Here is a 17,786-nt window from a genome sequence, read left to right as displayed (position 1 = left end):
ATCACTTATATACGTATTTTAGTGTGGAAAAAATACAAAGTTAGATATATTTAGAATAATGATTATCACTTTGAGATTAACAATAGAGACTATAATAATAATTCACTAAAGCAACTGTCAAATATAATACATTGTCAAAGAAAATATCATAAATTATCAGAAGTCATTTTTACTATTTTGCTAGGATCTTTTCCAATACAGGATCCGTTCTTGAGTGGACATGTCTTTCTTGATGGTCTAAAGATGACATTTTGAATATTGTCATACTGTGTTCTACTAATACTGAAATTATCTAGAACTCTCTGCTTCTGCCTAAAGAAATACTAAGCATTTTAAATTTCCTATTTCAATTCTCCTCTCTTACTGTGAATCCTTGTTAATTTCTACTTCATTTCACAGAGCTGTCTGAAGCGGCCTCTATTCCCACTTATAATTTAGTGCTGCCCAGGTTATCAGCTTGGAATTCAGATAACTTTGCTAGGTAGAAGCGTAATGTAAAGAAGACTATAAAGCTTCTGAAAACATTCAAAGGTACTTAGTTTCCTGATGGGGTAACAGAGTGTGAAGCAGGGAATGGTGGTGGCTCCAGCCATGGGTGGCTCACCAAAGCCTTTTCAGAGGAAGGATTTCTAAGCTGACCATTTTGAAGGACAAGCAAAGTTAGCCAGCTGTAAAAGCAGATGAGATGAGGCTGGAGAGGTAGGCAGAGGCCACACCAGAAAGGACTGTGAGGTCCAGCAGTTTGAGGCTGAAGGCACTGGGAAGTCATTGAGGCACATCAGTTAACTGAAGGAAAGGCGTAAGGAATGGAGACAGAAAGAGAATGATTAACACTGAAGAGAGAGGCTAGGTACAGTGGTGTTTAAGAATCCATGGAAGAAATAATAGTGGTTTGTACTGTTTTCTAGCCTCCCACATCTTTTGCAGGGAGAACTGAGAAGACTTGATTGGGGGATGTGGGACAGTAAACAACTTACCACCACCGCCACAAAATAATTAAATAAATAAGACGTGGGGCTCAGCTGCCTGCTTGCACAATTACATGGAAAGTAGTTTGTAAAAACAAACAATACTATTGAGAGACAAGTGGAAAAGCTTTTGAACAACAACAACTGTGAGGTTCAGAGAAAAAAAATACTGTAGTATTTCTTTTGGTTTCTTTGGGCTTTTGCTGTTGATAGCATCTTATAAAAATTTGTAGCTTTTTAAAAACAGGTAATATTGTGAGGAAGCTAAACTCTCAGAAGTGAGATGTAATGTATTGAAGGAGTCAACCTTTACTTTTTTGACAATTAAAATGTAATAAATGTATTTTTAAGAATATTTAATATATGGAACCCTCAAATTCTATTCCATGTATGTGAATATGCTTATCCATATTTTAAAGATAATTTTGGTCCTTTACAACATAAATTACTCTAGTTTTATTCTTATTACTAATAGCTATTTTGAATTGTAAAAGTAATATACTTTTATTATAGGTAATTTAGAAAAATGAAGCTTTTAAAGGAGAAAATGGCATTTATAATGCCATTGGCCAGAGAAAATGACTAACATTTTCTTGGGTTTTTCTCAATTATTTCATAATAATAGTAAATTCATTAATTCATTTAATTCCTATAATAACTTTACAAGACAGGTACTATCACTACCATAATTTTCAGAAGAAAAATGGAAGCTTGAAAAGTTGAATAAATTGAATAATGTCATGTAGCTAATGGTGGAACCAAAGAGCCCAGACCTAGTCCATTCAACTCAGATTTTATTCCCACTCTCTATTCATCATTTACAAAATGTAAAAATAATACTGGTTACACCATTTTATATTCTTTTAAAAGCATTAATACAATGGATTTTTATATTATTTAAGATCATGATTTTTATTTAACCTGTTAATAGTTCATTATAATGTCAGTCAGTCTTGTTCCATATTTATTAAAAATAAAACTTTACATATACATTTTTGAACATAGCTATAACCATAGCTGATATAAATTAAAACCATGAATATTGAAAATAAACCATATAAAGTTCTTGATATAAACAAACTGCTTCCCAAGGAACCAACCTATTTAGACACTATCCAAACATGTATAAAATGATTACTTTATTGCACATATTGTTATAATTACACATTTATTTTGCCATTTTAAAGCTTCAAACTTTTCTCATTTTAATCAAATATTTAAATCAGAAATTTCTCCAGTATGTTGGCAAATTTTCCCCTTTTTTCTTTATTCATTCACTCATCAATATTTATTGACCACCTGTTATGTAGAATTCTGGGTATTCAGGAGTAGAAAATCAAAGATGGAACACAAGCTAATTGAGCTTGGTGTACTGATGAAGGCAAATATTAATCAAGTAATCAAAAATATAACTACAGTTGATAAACTGGAAGTTATAAATAATCAACTTATATGCTAAATCAAATCTCAGTGACTTAGAAAAGAAATTTCAAATTGATTGAAATTGCGGAATTGTTGAATTACCTCAAGTGGAAATTTTTGTCCTTCTAAACTATGTTCTGATCCTTCAGATGATGTATTGCATTTTCCCCAGTGAAAAGTTATTTTGCTTGCTTTAAACACCATTTCTGAAAGTCCTCCACTGAGACGGTAGTCATTAGTAAGATTAATTTCCACTAAAACAAACAGAACAAAAACCAATTAGCACTGCATCTAAGTTTCTAAAAAATCAAAATGGCAAATTTCAACTCAATTTCCCTCTGTTTAAGGTACATAAAGAAAATCATTTCTTTGATTTTAAAAGTTACTAAGTCATTTAGGAAGCTCAACTTTATATTCCTGCATAAAGTACCTAATGTATCTGATTGTCACATATGTTCAAAAGACTGAAGAGGGTTAACTGCCATATAGATCTTACAGCAGAAGACAGATATGTCACCTGCCTAGGTTGGGGTCCTGAGATTGTCATTCCTCCAAAGCTCTGCTTCCCTGAGGTATTTGATGATAATGAGGGACAAAGGAAAAGGAGATGGAAGAGAGAACAGAAAGGGGAATAGCCCTTTCTTGGGTGACTCCCACCTTCTCACTATCAGCCTGCTTCTCATCTCCTTATCCCAGCAGCAATCATGCCAGGCTCCACCAGGATCCAGAATCCTTGTCTGAGACTGTGGTAAGGGGGGTGAAAAGCCCATTCCTATCAAAGGGGTTTTGGCTATTCCTGCCTTTGAACTCTGTGTGGCCACCACCAGAATCCTAAACTCTTCATATGAGTCCCACAGCGGATATTATCTGACCATATTTTATGAGCAATCTGGAGAATAATGATTCTGTTGAGAGGCTAATGCAGGATTTTGATGTTTCTCAATTGGATTTAAACAGTCTGTTAAACTAGGCAGAAATAACTCTTGGCACTAGGGACTGAACCCAACATATTGGCAAACCAGCTAGGAATACACACTTCTATTAATTATAATAATGATGATGATTACATACACAATAATGATAATGATACCGATGGCAGCAGACATTTATTTATTACGTACAATATATCATGTATTGCTCGAAGTGCTTTGTACACATTAGCCACTAGATCCTCACCCAACTCTAGGAAGTAGATACCATTATAATCCTATTTTATAGATAAGGAAATGAATCACAGCCAAGGTAAGTAACTAGACCAAATTGTGATCGGAAGGGTCATTAGTGAACCCAAACAATGGCTGTAATGGTCAAGTGCTTAATCATTCTGCCCCAAGAAAAATATAGCAGAGATTCCATGCTTTACAGTTTTGGAGACCCTTCAAAAATGGTATTCAAAACATCGAGATCTGGGAAAACATGCTTTTATTATTTAATTTAGAATATAACATATAATAGTTTTCTTAGTTATTCATTCAAGAAATACTTATCCAGTGTTTATTATATATCAAGTAGTAATCTAGAAAAGTCCCTACTCTCCTGAGATTTTGAATTAAACTATTACATCTAGTAATTATAGTATTTAAGCATGGAAAATGGAGAAGAATGCCTGTAATTTTACTACTTGGGAGGCTGAGACAGGAGGATCACAGGTTCCAAGCCAGCCTCAACAACATGGTGAGGCCCTCAGCAATTTAGCAAGACTGTGTTTCAAAAGAAAAAATAAAATAGGGCTTGGGTACATTCCTAGATCCTATCTCCAGTACCACACGTACATACACCTAAACAAACAAAAAAGGAAATAGAGAAGAAATTTATTAATAATAAGTTTCTTCTCTATTTCCTTTTCTGTTTTAAATGTTTTCTATTTTATATCAACTGTATAGACTTGTTTTTATATAACTTCATGATTATATAGTTTCTTTTGAAATATATGATGACAAAAGAAAATGTGTCACTTTCTGAAAATTATTTTGTCCATGTATTGATTAGTGAAAATTCCTTAAAAAATGTTAAGGTATTTATACCTTAAAAAACACGTTTAGCTGGGCATGGTAACGCATGCTTGTAATCCCAGCATTCAGGAGGCTGAGACAGGAAGATCGAGGTTTGTGGACAGCCTCAACTACTTAGTGAGGCCCTTTGCAACTCAATGAGACCCTGTTTCAAAATAAAGAAAAACAATCAGCCTGTGGGTGTAGCTCGGAGCTAGAATGTCCCTGGGTCCCATCCCTAGTACCGCCCCAAAATAATCATATATTTAAAAACATATTCTATGCCAGGTGTGATGGAACACACTTGTAATCCCCATGCTTGGGAGGCAGAGACATGAGGATCGCACAGGTTCGAAGCCAGCCTCGCTGGCTTAGGAGAACCTGTTTAAAAAAAAAATTATATATATATAGTATGTCTGGAAGTGTACCCCGGAGGTAGAAGGGTTTTCAGGAACCCCAGTACCACCAAAAACAAAACAAAAATATTCTACATATGTTTTTAAAAAACACAGTCTCAACAAACAGCACTTAATGTGGTATGGTGGTGGATACCTGCAATCCCAGTACTTGGTACTTGGGAGGTTGAGATGGGATGATTAGGTTCCGGGCCAGCCTCAGCAACTTAGCAAGGCCCTCAGAAATTTAATGACAGCCTGTTTCTAAATAAAAAATAAAATATGGTTGGGGGTGTAGCTCCAAGGTATAATGCCCATTGGTTCGATCCCCAGCACCAAAAAAAAAAAAAAAAAAAGAAAGAAAGAAAGAGAAAGAGAGAGGGGGGGGGGAGCACTTAATGTGTGCTTCCTGAGGATGGTATACAATTTTAAACTTTCTATATTATGAGAGCTAATAATTTCTTGCTTCAATTAGAGCTGATTGCTTCTTCATATCCAAATACTGAATATAGCATGAGACCGAGCAGCAAAGGTCAAAACCACAATTGCTCAAGATATGGAAATCTTGACTGACCAAGTGACTGGTGCTGGAGTTAGTAAGTTACATCACCTGTAATTACATTATCTTATCTTTATCACATCTTCAAGTGGCAGGATCATTGTCATATTGGAAAACATGACATGATGACATTGGTGGTTTTGTTATTTTTTGTACAAATGTTCAAAATGTTGTCTCTCTTTCTAATTTTTTCTGCTTCATTTGGTTTCCACTGATAGCATCATTCAGTACATAGTATATTACTCAAAGGCAAATAAAATGAAACTAGTCTAACCATACTCTGGGTCTGAAAAACATATCAAAGGCAAATAGAATTCAAGCACTGTACCTGTTTTCCCAGTGTTATGAATGAATGTGTTTTCCAAAGAGGTTTTATCCCAACCCTGAAATTTCAGTTTCTTAAGATTCACATTTACTTGTGTCAGATCTTCATCAATGTTGATCGGAGATTGTTTGGCGCTATTACATGTTGGATATTTTTTTCCCCAATTTTTTTGGTTCAGTGCACCTAGGGATAGGAAAGAGTATGAAAGTTAATTTTTTAAATTACCATGAAAAAATGTAAATTTTCTGTTATAAAGTATTTAATACATTACACAAAATAGGTATGGCTGCAGGTAGAATTGAGATGTCTTGGAACTAATTCACAATATAAATATGCCTAGATATAAATTCTGGCTTTTAAAATGAAGCAATATAAAGAGAGGCCTATAGAACAACCATGCCACATTTAGGGTTCAACAAGGTTTCCGTTTAGCCATCACGTTGTTTCAGATAATAAAAGCCCAGTTGTCAAATAAGACAGTCAGTCCCAGCCCAGAGTTGCAGAGTGAAGGGAGCCCCGCTGACAGGAGTGAAGTTCTGACTTCCTTAGTGATTTCCTACTATATCCTGTTCACTGAGTGATGTGGTCTGATTTCCATTCATTCAGGCTCTATGTATAAGACACAACCATCAGCCTGCCCTTGAACTATCTTCTTCACTCCCCCTTTTTTCTGGTCATAATACTTACCAAGTTTTGTTATATAACCATAAAAAAGACAAAAAATGGGGCTTCTTGTAAGGAATTTTGTTGACTGAATTTTTTCTGTTCCCCAGAATGAGCAGTCCTCAGTACCAAAGTCACTCTAGTTACTTTTATTTTACTCTCACCTAAAACCATGGACCATTCCTGTAAACTTATTTTACCTGACAGCATCTTAGTGTTCAAGCAGCACTATTAGGAGTTTTATTTAATGTCCTATTAAAAACATCTGAAATGCTGAGTTTAAGTCTTAAACACTGTAGCCATCATATGAAAGAGAATGGTAACCTAGTTTGGGGCACATATCCTTTGAATGTTTTTCTTTTAGAAAATTAAGTATGGGTAAGGCCAAGATTTTACATGACTGAAGTTTAAGGAAACGAGTAAGCATATCTTCTATAAGACCCTAGTCTACACCATTTTTTTTTGTGATAAGGGAGGCAAAGAGGACTAACTCCAACTCAAGTTCAAGCTAATATCGAATGGGCACCTCTCATAATGTGACAAAGCTGATTTGCATAACTGAAGCCCAAGAAAAAAATAATAATTAGTCACAGCATGAAACTGACTATGTGGTCAGAAAGAAATCATTATTGTATCTCATAGGGAGGTATTTACTAGAATCAATAGGTGATGAAAAACGATTTTATTTTGAAGTCTAGCTCTATCCCTAGAGAGTGTCTGAGTACAATGTGTTTCAAACATGCACAGTGATGCATATTTTGGCTTCTAGGAATAGTTTTAATAATTTGAGTAATGATATATTGATTTCACTTCTAAGGAACTTTGGCACAGGAAGAGGAAAACATTGCTTATTTTACCAATGTCAATGAAAGACAAACACAGGAAACTGCAGCATGAATCAATACGGTCTTTTCATTGCTCACATTTTTTAAACACAGTAAAATGAATTCCAAGTGCACTGTGCAAGAGTCACATAGTTATGATAGACAGAAACATAAAATTTCAAGTGTTTGATGATGCTACATAGGACATAAAGGACTTCTCTTTTTTACTGCATTTCCCGATAATTCCCATTGGATTCTGAATTGTATCTCATACTTAGCATATCCAAAATGGAACTCTGGGTTTTTCCTCTGAAGCCAGCTCCTCCTACAGTCTTTGCCATCTTCTGAACTTAAAAATTATCCAGGTGCCTCAGTTTCCCTTTCAGTAAGCCATTTGGAATCTGCCTGCAAAGTCTATCCCAAAGGAAAACATTTCTTAAAATTTTTTTTGTTGATTCATTGTAATCATACATCTTAACGGAGTAGAAGCATACATGCATGCATGACCCAATTTGCCCTTACCAATTCTTATCCCATTCCTCCCCCTTCCTCCTGCTCATGTTTGGCTTAGTGACTGACTTTGATATGTTTGTGAATGTACATAACGTACAATAGGAAATTTTTTACTTCCCCCCGCCATACCTCTCAATTGTGTCGCCTTATTTGCTCATCTATAGTTTATCCTTCTTAGTCTAGAGTTCTTCCTGTGATCCTTTTTCTCCCTAGGGAGAGCATCCGATTTCTCATTTTATATGACTGACTAATTTCACTTAGCATAATGTTCTCCAATTCCATCCCTTTCCCTGTAAATGATGTAATTTTGTTCTTTTTTTATGGCTGAGTAAAATTACATTGTGTATATATTCCATAGTTTTGTAATTCATACATCTGTTAACATACATGTTGGTGGTTCCATAGTTTGGCAATTGTGAATTGTGTGGCTATGAACATAAATATGCATGCATTAGAGTTTGGTAGTTTGGTTTCTATTCACAAAGAGAACCATTTCAGACCTCTATCTTAGCACTCTGCTTCAAGCCACTGTCTGGCATCAGGTTTCTATTCCAGTTTCTATCAAGTTAAATAAGTCTACTTTCATGGCTTCTGACTATAGCTATCCCATCACAGAATCTCAGGATTGGGGAAGTGTACCCTAGATGTCATCACTGTTGACCCCTCTGGACAACACACTTAACTGCATTGGTCTAGATAGCTTTGATGCTGGGGTCCCTTTATCTCCCCCAGCATACCTTATCCCCAGTTTGTATTCTTAATGTTAGAAAATTATTTCCTCTATCAAAGTAAGTTGCCGGTCACCTTTACATTTCTCTCTAAATTGTTTAGTTATTTATTCATACAAAATCTTTATTGCTACAAACAATAACCCTGTAAATATGTAAATACTGACACTGTGACTTCCTGAGTCTTATGTTTTTCACAGCCCCTCATATGTGAACACCCTACCAAGAGGATAACTTTCTTCCAAGTGTTTCCCAGTTTCTCTCTATTCTTGGTAGTTTTGGATGCAAAACTGGTCACAATATTCTTTATAGAAATAGGGAGGTCTGTGCTATAAAAAATGGCTGCAACCTTGTCATTTAATAACAAAAGTAAGTCCTATTTTCATGGTGCTTTCTTTGGGAAGTAGCACAGTAGAATGTGAAATGTGTGGGTTCTGAATTCAAGCTTCCTGGGTGGGAGCCATGTTCCCATAACTAATCAGCTGATGAATCTTGGGTCAGTACCTTCACCTTTCTGTTTCTTAATACAACCATCTAAAATATTCACATTATATTAAGACCAACTTCCTTGGATTCCTGTGAGGCTTGAGATAATGCAGGGCAAGTCACAAGCAAGGGCTGGACACACTCTGTCCTTTCTCTTTCTCAAGTACATGGCTCTTTTTTTGTCCCATTACCTTTGTGGTCACAGCATCCCTACATGAACTATTTGCCCCCTACTCTTCTCCCGCAGGCTCTTTTTCTTTTGCATACCTCAGGTGCAATGTGTCCTTTCTGGAAAGGTCCTCTTTACCCCTGTCAAGCCATTGTCTCATCCCTGTGTTTATTCTTTTCACAATACTTGTCATGCTTTGCAGTTATCTACCCGTTTTTGCCTTTTGTCTTTCCCTAACAGAATGGGGAGCTTGATCAAGGTGCGCACCTTATCTGTTCTTTCAACTCTTGTGGCCACAGAGACTAAGGTTGAATGAGTAGGTTGAGAAAAACCTATAATTACTATTGTTCCTGAGATCATTAGCATTTATCCTTTCTCTTAGTTCTCAAGAGTGCTCTCTGAAGCAGGCAGATAAATGAATTCACATTTTCAGAATCACAAAAACACACAGCACAGTGCATTTCACAAATGTAAGGGGAAATGTGGTCACCAAAATGGAAAAATCCACTAAAGCTCTCCAAACATTTCTCAATTGCTATAGAGAATTCAGTTCAATGGAGCATGAAACTGCATTTCATGTGCCCCAGTTTGTCATATTACTAAATTTCAATATGCACATTAAAAGGTAACATGTATTTAGAATCCAAAAGGAAAACATTGCCATGTCATCTATTTAATTTAGCCTGGATTTTACCTCATAAACAAAATTCTAATAGAGGATTAGTAACAAAACCTTAAAATGCTACAAAACAAATTCTTACTGCAACATCTCAGTTCCATTTATTTTAGTTTGAGCCCCTGGCAGACACAGAGGGAAGCTCACATTAAATGATATTTCCTGAGACCCTTGGTATTGCATTCTAATAAAAAAAATCAATGGGAAAATCTTTAATCTCAATGTAGAATTACTAAGTGAATTATCTTTGCCTTTCAATGAAAACTTAAAGATAATTCAATAGTTGAGACTACCATAATACTATTTCTTGCTTCAGTCAGCACATATGCATGATTTCTATGATATACATTGCTCTTTTTATTAAGCAATTAAAAACTGCATGAATTGTCAATATAACACATCAAAATATATGATTATGAAAATCATATAAAAATGTAGAAGGGCTCCATTTTAATGTTTCCAACTTTTACTCTTTTAAAAAGTAAACATATTAATTAGTATATATTTTAAAAATAATTTTAAAGTTACAGAAAAGATTCAAGTACAGAACACTATTTTTTTAACCATTTGAGAGGATTGTCAATATCCCATTGATACTGAGTGTGTCAGCTTGTGCTTCTTAAGTACAAGGATATTTTCTATATGAACACAATACAGTCATCAAAACAGGGAAATCAAAAATTATACAACCAGGCGTGGTGGTACATGCTTGTAATCCCAGCATTCAGGAGGCTGAGACAGGAGGATCACGGTTTGTGGATAGCCTCAGCTACTTAGTGAGGCCCTCTGCAACTCAGTGAGACCCTGTTTCAAAATAAAGAATAAAAAATAGGGCTGGGGTATAGCTCAGAGGTAGAATGCCCCTGAGTTCCATCCCCAGTACTGCCAAAAAAAAAAAAAAAAATGATACATTAGTACCTTGTTTAGATACTACCAACATGCCTCGATAATATCCTTTAATGGCAAAAAGATTCTCTTTGGTAACAAGTGATGCCTGTAGCTGTCATTTCTCTTTAGTCTTTTAATCTAAATCAGTTTCTCCAACTTTTCTTGAATTTATGATAACTTTTTACTTAAATTTATGATTCACTTTTTAAGTCTATACTTACTTTGTATAAAATCTCTCAATCTGAGTTTGATGTTTTCTCATGATTAGATTTGGGCTATGCATTTTTACTAGGAATGTCACAAAAATGATGCCCTTTTCTTCTCTTCATGTCGTATTGATTCAGTGGCATGGGAGTTCTAAGTGGGCCAGTGCTACTGCTGTTGACTTTGATCACCTGATCAAAGTAGGGTCTGTCTTGTCTTTTCCACCAAAATGTTACTCACGTTCTTTTCCTAATTAGAAAGTACTCTGAGGGGAAGTACTCTGAAAGATGTCACTACCTCACTCATCAACAAATTTAACTTTTTTAAATTTTTTATTTACATAGTTTGAGCTCAAGGTTCCTATTTTATTTACTTGCTTATAATCTATTACCACAACTATTTATTGGATTTCTAGGGGCCCTCTCTTCTATTATGAGCTGTCTTTTTTCCTATGAAATGGAATAAAAGCCATGGCATCTATTTTTAGTCATAACTAGGCATGGTTTGATCAGGGGTTGCCTGTAGGTATATTGTGAGTCCTCATAACCTAGTGGTAAAATTGATTCCAAGGAAAATTTTGCTTGTATATAGTACTGTGGATTGAACCCAGAGACTTATACCTCTGAGTCACATCATCAGCATCTTTTTATTCTTTTAATTATTTATTTGTCTTTTTTAAAAAATTTGGTACTAGGGATTGAACCCAGGGGCAGTCTATCTCTGAGACACACCCCAGGACGTATTTTATTTTTTGTTTTTAAACAGGGTTTCACTAGGTTGCTAAGGGTCTTGCTACATTGTCAGTGCTGTCTTCTAACCTGTGATCCTATCTCAGCATCCCAAATCCTGGGATTACAGGCATGCACCTCCATGCCCAGCTTACTTTTAATTTTTGAAACAAGAGTTTCACTTGCTTACCATACACTGGCCTAAAATCTATGATCCTCTTGTCTCAGTCTCCTAACTACTAGGATTCTAGGTGTGCAGCACAATGCCATTTCAAAAAACATTTTTTAAAAACATGAACTGACAAAACCTACTTCTTTTTGTACTGGGAATAGAACCCAGAGGCATTTTATCTCTGAGATGAACCCCAGCTCTTTTTCATTTTTATTTTGAAAAAAGGTCTCAATAAGTTATTGAGCATATTGTTAATTTGCTAAGAATTGACAAAACTCTCAACATTGAAGATGTACTGATAAATGCTCTTAATGTAGGAGATAAGTAGTTGCTAATCCCCTAGGTTCCCACGAGGAAGGCTTTGAAATTCCTCTCAGACTTCTATTCTTTCTCATCACATGTCCACTAGGATTTAGCCCTGGTGGTCCAGAAAAGGTTCACATGTCTAAGTATATGGTTACATACAGAAACATCTGTAAAGGTGTAACGTCCCATTCATGGTCAAACAGTGGCTCTACAGAGCAGTTTCTTACATCTTATAGGCAACTATAATAGGTTCTTCTTCTATTTCCCTGGTTAGAAGGGAAATTCTTGACTCATTGTCAGGAATGCTCACCAACTTTTTCCCACTCATACCAGATCAGAGCATGAGTATTCCTCAGGTTTCTCTCTCGCTAACAACCTGGCTGACATCTAATATTAAGGTAAAGGAAGGTGGGGTGCAGAGCTTGCAATGAGTAAAGGAGATGTCATAATCATAATGCTTTCTGGATCCTTCTGGGAAGGCATTTGGCTATGCTTCATGATAATAATTTGACCGAAATGGCAACCTGCTTCTTACAAACTGAGAACATTTTTTTTTATTACTGATTCCAGCATTCTTCCCAGGGAAATGGAGAAAAGTTTGTCTTCGAATCAGAAAGGGTACCCCATGGCTGTGAAGGCAGAGAGAACTCTTCTTCCTGCACTGGATGTGCATTAAGATATAGTGCTTGTCTTACCACCTCCAGGGTGTGGATGGGAAAAGGTACAGAATACAAAGGAGTAGGCATGGCAGATTGCACAGTATTGAGAAGAAAGATGAGTTCAGTCAAATTTTTAGGAGTTCCCTACAAGGATCAAGTAATTACTAGGCATGGCTTAAAGAGGGCTTTTCATATGACCTGGGGGTATCACTGTGAATCCTCTGTAAGCTAATGGAGAAAACGTAGTTCAAGGAAATTTTTTAAAAACTGAATTTAAAAAACTTTCAACTTTGAAAATATATGGATAAATACTATTTACTTTAAACAAGAAAATGGCCTGGCCTGAGAAATTTTTAGTTGTTTATGTACTTACAGCAATGGCTTTAATCCCTGTAATTGTGGAATATAGCTAGAGGGTAATAGTCTAAAATGACTGTACTCAACATTCATGAATAGGATGGCAGATTTCTGCAGCAAAACTTAACAAGTCACTGTGAATCACTTCCTTTTCCCAGAAATATTTTAAAATTCAAGTTCTATCAGGGACACAGTCTTTTCCTTTTTCTTTCTTTTTTTTCCTGCAGGCAGATAGAAGTGACAGATTAAGATGTGCTGAATAAGTTAATAGGTTAAATTATTATGTAATAATTCAGGATCTCATATTCACTGCAAGATTTTCAAACAAGTCCTCTGCTAAAATAGTAGAAAGTGACAAATATTTTTTATGTATAACTATTAAAATTTTCAAACATATTCCTCAGTCTTAGAGTCTAAATTCCCAGAAAAAAATTCAGCCCAATGACAGAAAATGTAATTTTTATGTATAACAAAAATAATTTGTCTTATAAAGCTGATACTATTTGACTTAGAGTGGTGATTACATGAATTACTTGACTCCAAATGTCTATTGCAGAAAATAATGGCTAACAACATTTACACACAAAAATCCAGAACATCTATTCCATTTTGATGTTTGTAAAGTGTAAACCACTAAATTACATTACCAATAACCAACCTGTTAGGAGAAAATTATTAATAAAACATAGTTTTATGAGACCTCTATTTTGAGGTGTAGAAACTTAAAAAACACACAACCTGATATTATCAGGACTCAGAATCTTTTGGAGTCAAGGAAATGAAAAATATTTTTAAAAGGTTATGAGAAAGAACATTTCTTGAAAACTGCTAGGGATAAATATGTCAATAATAATGAAGGTAAAGATAGCTTGCAGCCAGACTCACTAATGAGAGATTCAATTCCTACCGGACCCTCCTTGGCCATGGATTTCCCAATGTATGTTAAAAGGCTTTATTCAGATAGGGTAAGTAAGCAGTTCGCATTAACAACTCTTTGAAAATTTATCTCTTTTTCTCTACTGATGCAGATAGCAGGTTTTGCAAATAACATTTTAAATGTTACTCCATATTGTACAAAAGCCATGTACTACTCCTTCCTGTCAATACATTCCATCCAGAGAGCTAATGCCTTTCATCCATATAAATCTATTCATGAATGTGTTTTCTCTTCTTTACCCTATCATTCATTCATTTTACAAATTAAGACAACAACAGCTGAGACTGACCTAAATTCTAGATACTCCAATATGAGGATCCTCAGATCGGTGGCAACAGGATGGCCTGAGAGTTTGTTAGATACTAAGCGTGTGACTTTTACCTGGTATTTACTAAATCAGAAACTCTAGAAACCAGGCCTGACAATATCTTCTTTTCAGTAAACCCTCTACGTAATTCTGCTAATTTGAAAATTTAGACTACTGGTCTAGATTATACACTATCTGTATTTAATATTTCCTTCATTATTTAACATTGTAAGAGCTTATCTGAGAACTTCATTTTGAAAAGAGGAAGAAACCATAAATGTTTAGAAATATTCTAATTAAAAAATGAATGAAAATGTTTGAATACAATGCACCAATAAAAAAAAGAAAGAAAGAAAATGAAAGCCAGGCATGGTGGCGCATGTCTATAATCCTAGTAATTAGGAGGCTGAGACAGACAAGAGGATCACAGGTTTGCAGCCAGCCTCAGCAACTTAGTAAGGCCCTCTGCAGTGTAGTGGGACCCTGTTTCAAAGTAAAACTAAAATAAAATTGGTCTGGGGGTAAGCTTAGACATAGAATGCCCCTGGGTTCAATAACACACACACACACACACACACACACACACACACACACACACACACACAAGAAAAACATCACTAACCTAATATTTTATTATCCTTAATGTTATGTAAATATGAAACACACTGATAGAGACAGGCACAAAATTTTTATTTGATCTGTGTCGATCTGTCTTCTCCATTTACTCTGTGAAAACATGTATTATACAGCCATCTATGATACTTTAGCATAGATTTAAGATGATTAATCAGATAAATAATTGTTCAATAATAACCTATAACATACAATCCTAAGGTATATGGATTTCAACATATCTTCTAATTTATCCTAATAAAGTCCAAATATAGTGAAAACTTGCATATATCTACTTGGCAAAGTCTAATATTTTTCTGGCCAACAGCTGCTAGCTGTTTAATTGCTTAACATTAGGAAATTGGAATGTGGTGTGATTATCTATTTAAGGCCAAATATTAATTAGGATCAAATAAATATAGTTCCTTAGATCTCTGTGGTATCTAATCTATATAAACATCTTGCAGTGATAACTCATAAATGATTAAACGAAGGCCAGATACATTACAGGAATTTGCATCCTATGCCAGAACTTAATTTTCTACTCAATTTACTTTTAGAAATGTTGGTGGCATAAGAATATGTCAATGGGATTTGGATTTTAAATCAAGTTTTCTCTCTCTCGTGCTCAAGCATAAACAAGTAGTCACCATAAACGAGTAGAACAAAAGAATGGTTATAATTTAGCTAAAGGCACACTTTGAGGGCAAAGAATTATCATTAAAAGTCATAGAACTTTCTCCTTAAACATCCTCTGAAATCTAATATAATATATCTGGAAATGGCTTTCTTTATTATCTCTACAGACTTTAAAGATGTAATTATTCTGCTAAAAAGGACACAATAGAGGCCCCTCTCCAAAGATGAACTCTTGCCTTGTGAAAGAGAAAGGAGCCCTTTCAAGGTTCTTTCATGTCAACAGAGACTCCCTTAGACAATGGTGACTTGGGATGGGGATGTCTTTGATCCACAGGTCAGTCACACTGTCCTTCAATTTGTAAAAGTCGTGAGCTCCAGGGATGGGGCCTGCTCCAAAGCACATTTTGGGGGCATATCCAGGTTATGGGTTACCTGCATAATTGTTCTGACTTCTTAAAACTCTATACTTTCTGGTAAATGATGTAGAAAATGTGACTAGGCTGGCAGCGATTCAGACAATCAAGTATGAGAAATTGATTCTCACTGAGCTGGGATAATGATCCTGGATTGCAAAACGAATGCAAAGTGAGGATATTGCACCAGGGTGAAGAAGAAAATCAAGTTGTGTGATAATTTAAGTGTCCTCAGTGGAATCCTGGCTAGATCTGGTCTGGATAAAATGCAAATGTGCTAAATAATGAGGCCATTTTTTTCTGAGAATATTATCTATTTCCACACTAACAAAAATTTATTGCCTGCTTTTTAAGAATACACATGACTAATAGTGCATTTTGGACTTCATCAATCATAGATGTAGCTCACCTGTTACAGTCAAGTAAAAATAGCCCCAGATTGAGCCTCTCAGATTCATAAACAATTAGACCTAAAATAGGGTACAGATTTATGAAGAAGAAGACATTCTGAGATGCAAAACAGCTTCTTAAATTTCCCCTAGAATCAAAATTAGCTTAATTGATTTTATATTATGTTAAATAGACATTTAAGCTTCCTTTCTCCTAACTCGATCAGAACACAAATATAGGCTCATTGTAAATAAATCTAGAAAATACAACATGCAAAAAGATGAAAATAAAGGGCAGCCACAATTCTACTTTTCAGGAAGACTGCTCCTAACACATCCCTTAAAATCATTGATGAGGCCAGGCGTGGTGGCGCATGCTTGTAATCCCCGCACTCGGGAGGAGGAGACAGGAGGATCGAGCAGGTTCGAAGCCAGCTGTGCTGGCTTAAGAGACCCTGTTTCCAAATTAAAAAGATATATAAAAATAGGTCTGGGAGTGTAGCCCGGAGGTAGAAGGGCTTCCAGGAACCCCAGTACCACCAAAAAAAAAAAAAAAACAAAAAAAAAAACAAAAAAAAAACATTGATGAGGCAAAGGATATGATACACAATGGCTTTGGAAACAGCATTTTTAAAATGTCTACACAAGAATTCAAAACCTAACAGTTTTATGGCTTTTATTATTTCCCACATCAATGAAACAAAAATAGCATATGTGGCCATAAGACTTCTCAGTCAAAACCCAAGTTCAAGTTTCCAGTCTCCTGCTCAGTTTGTGCGTTTGAACAAGTGACTTCATCTCTCTGCTTCCTCATGTGTACAGTGAGGAAACAGGCAGCTTCGCAGCTGTGTTATTCATGCATAAACCTATGCTGAGCAAGGAGCAGGGACCACACTCTGAGAAGGGAAAGATGAGTGCAGTGTGGAACCAGCCATGTCCCTGTTACAAAAAAGGAGGGGGATGCAGGGATAGTACAAATAGAACAAAAAGTCTTCTCTATCCAGGGAATAAGAGGCCAGGAAAGCTTCACTTGGAGGAAGTGCAGAGGTCTGGTACTCAAGCAAGATGGCCAGGAACTGCTAGAATGAGTGAATCTTGCTTTGAGGAGGCTGGCATAAGCAGCTAGTAGGGGAAATGGTAATTGAGAGTTATTCAACAGGGTAGATGGGCTACAACTCAACCATTAAAGTCATTATATGTCATGCTGAAGAGTTTATTTATTTTTGTTCCGTAGGCGATGGGGAGCAACCAAAAGGATTTAAGCAGAAGAATCATCTAATTTCATTTGTACTGTCGAAAGAACCTGGTACAATTTCTGAATATTGCAAAGATTTGTGAGACTTAATTTCTCCTATCAGCCCTTTTTATTTTTTGTTTTAAAATAAGGTCTCATTGGCAGGGCCTGATGGTACACACTTATATTCTTAATATTTGGGAGGCTGAGAATGGAGGATCA

General features: G+C 35.7%; 1 protein-coding gene across 4 annotated transcripts in view; it reads right to left on the bottom strand.

Annotated features, from left to right (window-relative positions):
* PTPRZ1 (protein tyrosine phosphatase receptor type Z1) overlaps nt 1-17,786 on the bottom strand; it is a gene marked incomplete at both ends in the record, with an annotated part of 173,093 nt that overhangs the window by 85,111 nt on the left and 70,196 nt on the right. For all 4 annotated transcript variants that reach the window (XM_080701724.1, XM_080701725.1, XM_080701726.1 and 1 more), the window contains 2 exons: nt 2,493-2,644; nt 5,664-5,843. In XM_080701724.1, coding sequence (XP_080557850.1) covers nt 2,493-2,644; nt 5,664-5,843 — 332 coding nt within the window. The remainder of the gene's footprint in view (nt 1-2,492; nt 2,645-5,663; nt 5,844-17,786) is intronic.

Source organism: Muscardinus avellanarius (assembly GCF_963383645.1).
Source record: "Muscardinus avellanarius genome assembly, chromosome: 9".
NCBI classification, from domain to species: Eukaryota; Metazoa; Chordata; class Mammalia; order Rodentia; family Gliridae; genus Muscardinus; species Muscardinus avellanarius.
This window is presented reverse-complemented; position numbering and strand designations above follow the sequence as displayed.